The sequence below is a fragment of the Anthonomus grandis genome, chromosome 9, assembly GCF_022605725.1.
Source record: "Anthonomus grandis grandis chromosome 9, icAntGran1.3, whole genome shotgun sequence".
NCBI classification, from domain to species: domain Eukaryota; kingdom Metazoa; phylum Arthropoda; class Insecta; order Coleoptera; family Curculionidae; genus Anthonomus; species Anthonomus grandis.
In genome coordinates, this window is record NC_065554.1 from 2,548,958 (window position 1) to 2,551,446 (window position 2,489).

Genomic DNA, 2,489 nt, shown 5'->3' on the forward strand with positions numbered 1-2,489 from the left:
TAATTTAGTAAGATGTTTAGTCAAGTAAATAGAAACAATTTCTTTTTACTTGAGCAAGTTATCTCCCCCACCTTTGCTTTCTAGAAACTAAACCGCCGACTAAACAAGTGTAGACAGGTTTTTTAGTCGAGTTTATAAGTACAGACTGCGACGTGGATTTTTCTTTTATTTGTGGCGTGTTTTAAAAATGTCTCGTTAGAGTGAAGAAGCAACAATAAAATTTGTAGAAGAGTATCGAGAAAGGAGATGCTTATGGGATACAAGGGCTACCATTTACAAAAATAAACAAGCTCGGCGTATAAGGAAATTGAGGAGATCATGGGGATAGAAGGATTCGGAGTGCCTGAAATCAAGAACAAAATACGGGCGTTGAGGTCAACTTATTCTCAAGAACAAAAAAATAAGGGACCCTATGAAGTCAGGAGCAGGATCGGAGGATATTTATGTCCCCAGTGTAAAATGGTTTAAGGATATGGACACATTTTTACGTAACGTAGAGGATAATAAGAGGCCTACGCAGGATAATTTCAATGTAAGTGTATTTAAGTAGTGTTCATATTATAAGTAATTAATCCGATATACGTGTTTTCCCGTCCCGTAAGTATCAATTTGTTTATATAAAACCCTATAGAAAAATAATAGAAAATCCTTTCTTAAAACTCTCTTATCATAAGGAAAACACGTTTACCGAACAATAATTTCCATATTATATTTTTTATATTAAAGTACAGTCAAAATATCATCTGCCATAGTACCGCACCTTCGCCCATAAAGTACTGGCAGAGTCGATCTCATAGATCTCTTGCACTTCTTGAAAAATGATTACCCCCTAAGGTTCTTATTGACGGCAAGGGAGTATTAGTTTCATTTCTCCACGAACCTAGTCTAACCTGACCGGCTTCTATATCTTCTTCATCTAACGATCCACTTGGTGTGTAAGTGTTATGAGAAGTGATTCGCAAATAATTGTGTATTGCGCAACAGGCCATAATATTTTTGTCCACAGTTTCTGGTAAGCATGCCATAGGCTTTTCAAAAATGCGAAATCTGCTAAGCAGAATTCCGAAAGCATTTTCTACTATTCGTCTTGCCCGCGAAAGGAGGTAATTGAATATTTTCTGTTTTTCCGAAAGTGCTAATTTTGAATACGGTTTCATCAAATACGTTTTCAGTGCAAATGCATCGTCACCTACAATGAAACCACCATATGGTAATAAACCATTCTCTAGGGCTTCAAATAGAGACGATTGTTGGAAAACTTCACCATCGGATTGTCTTCCAGGACATCCAACATTTATATAGGAATAACAATAGTTGTCATCTACCAGAGCTAACAAAATAATGCTGTTAGTACCCTTATAATTAAAGAATTTACTGCCACAATTTGCCGGTGCATGAATCGTCACGTTTCCCATTAATCGCACCGTAACATTTGGGGAAATTCCACTTCAAACGAAATTCCTTCTCAATAACGTTCCATTCTTCTTAGGACTCCGGCACCTAAAATAATATGAAACTTACTGCTGGTTGTATTATCAGTATTACGTAAGTATTTGAGTTTGGCTAATACGGTACAAATATTTTTTTTCTCTTTCAGATACAACGCGAAGAAGAAGTTAATGAACAAAAACGAGAAAATGAAGAAGAAATAATGGCTGCAAGAAACGAAACGTCTCAGGAAGTATCGCAGAAAAAAAGTAGAACTACGTCAAAATTGAGGCAAGTTACTGCAGTAGTTAACGACCTAAAAAAAATAAGCGAAACTATGACACATGAACCTGCCAATGAGCATGAATACATAGCTTTTGGTCGCAGTGTTGCTGCACAATTAATGACGTTAACTCCTCTTTCCGCCATACAAGCACAGGAACGCATTCAGTCTGTTCTGACAAGTTTTAAACTACAAGACCTCCAGGCCCAGAGTAACCAGTACGACACATATGCAGATACCAGTAGTGCTCACGCCTCATCTTCCATCTATACACCACTGCAGTCCCCTACATATTCCGACATGCATTCTTCGCATAGCGATGGATCCACAAATATAACTCGTGCAGAATCAGTTGCCGATGATATTGTACGATCACAGATAATAGCAAAAGCTTTTTCCAACATTTAACATATTTTCTTCGTCAGCAACTTTTTCGTAATAAAAATATTTAAAAATAATACCTTTATAGATTCTTTCAGACTTTCATAAATAACATCACACACCTCGGGTATAAATTTGGAGATTGCAGGTGTTGACACATGAAATAACCTCTGCAAAGTTCTATATAACTATTTCCTATGGCTAAATAAGACAATGTGATTTCCAATTTTATTCTAGTTGGAATAGCTGATCTCATTACAGTGTTCTTTTTCGTAATTTGAGGAGCAATTTGAGCCAACAATATATCAAAATGTTCTTTAGACATCCTCGGCCAATTTGTATATTCTGGTACGTCGTCAGCTGCTAATTCTCTTAATAAAGTAGATGAAGCACTATA

The 2,489-nt window shown here is 36.4% G+C and overlaps 1 protein-coding gene across 1 annotated transcript; it reads left to right on the top strand.

Moving 5' to 3' along the window:
• The first annotated feature begins 405 nt into the window (after positions 1-405).
• On the top strand, positions 406-2,124 carry LOC126740511 (uncharacterized). Its single transcript, XM_050446575.1, has 2 exons — positions 406-532; positions 1,598-2,124. Exons 1-2 carry the CDS (start codon positions 413-415, stop codon positions 2,117-2,119), a joined length of 642 nt encoding a protein of 213 aa, XP_050302532.1. The 5' UTR covers positions 406-412; the 3' UTR covers positions 2,120-2,124.
• Positions 2,125-2,489: the final 365 nt, after the last annotated feature.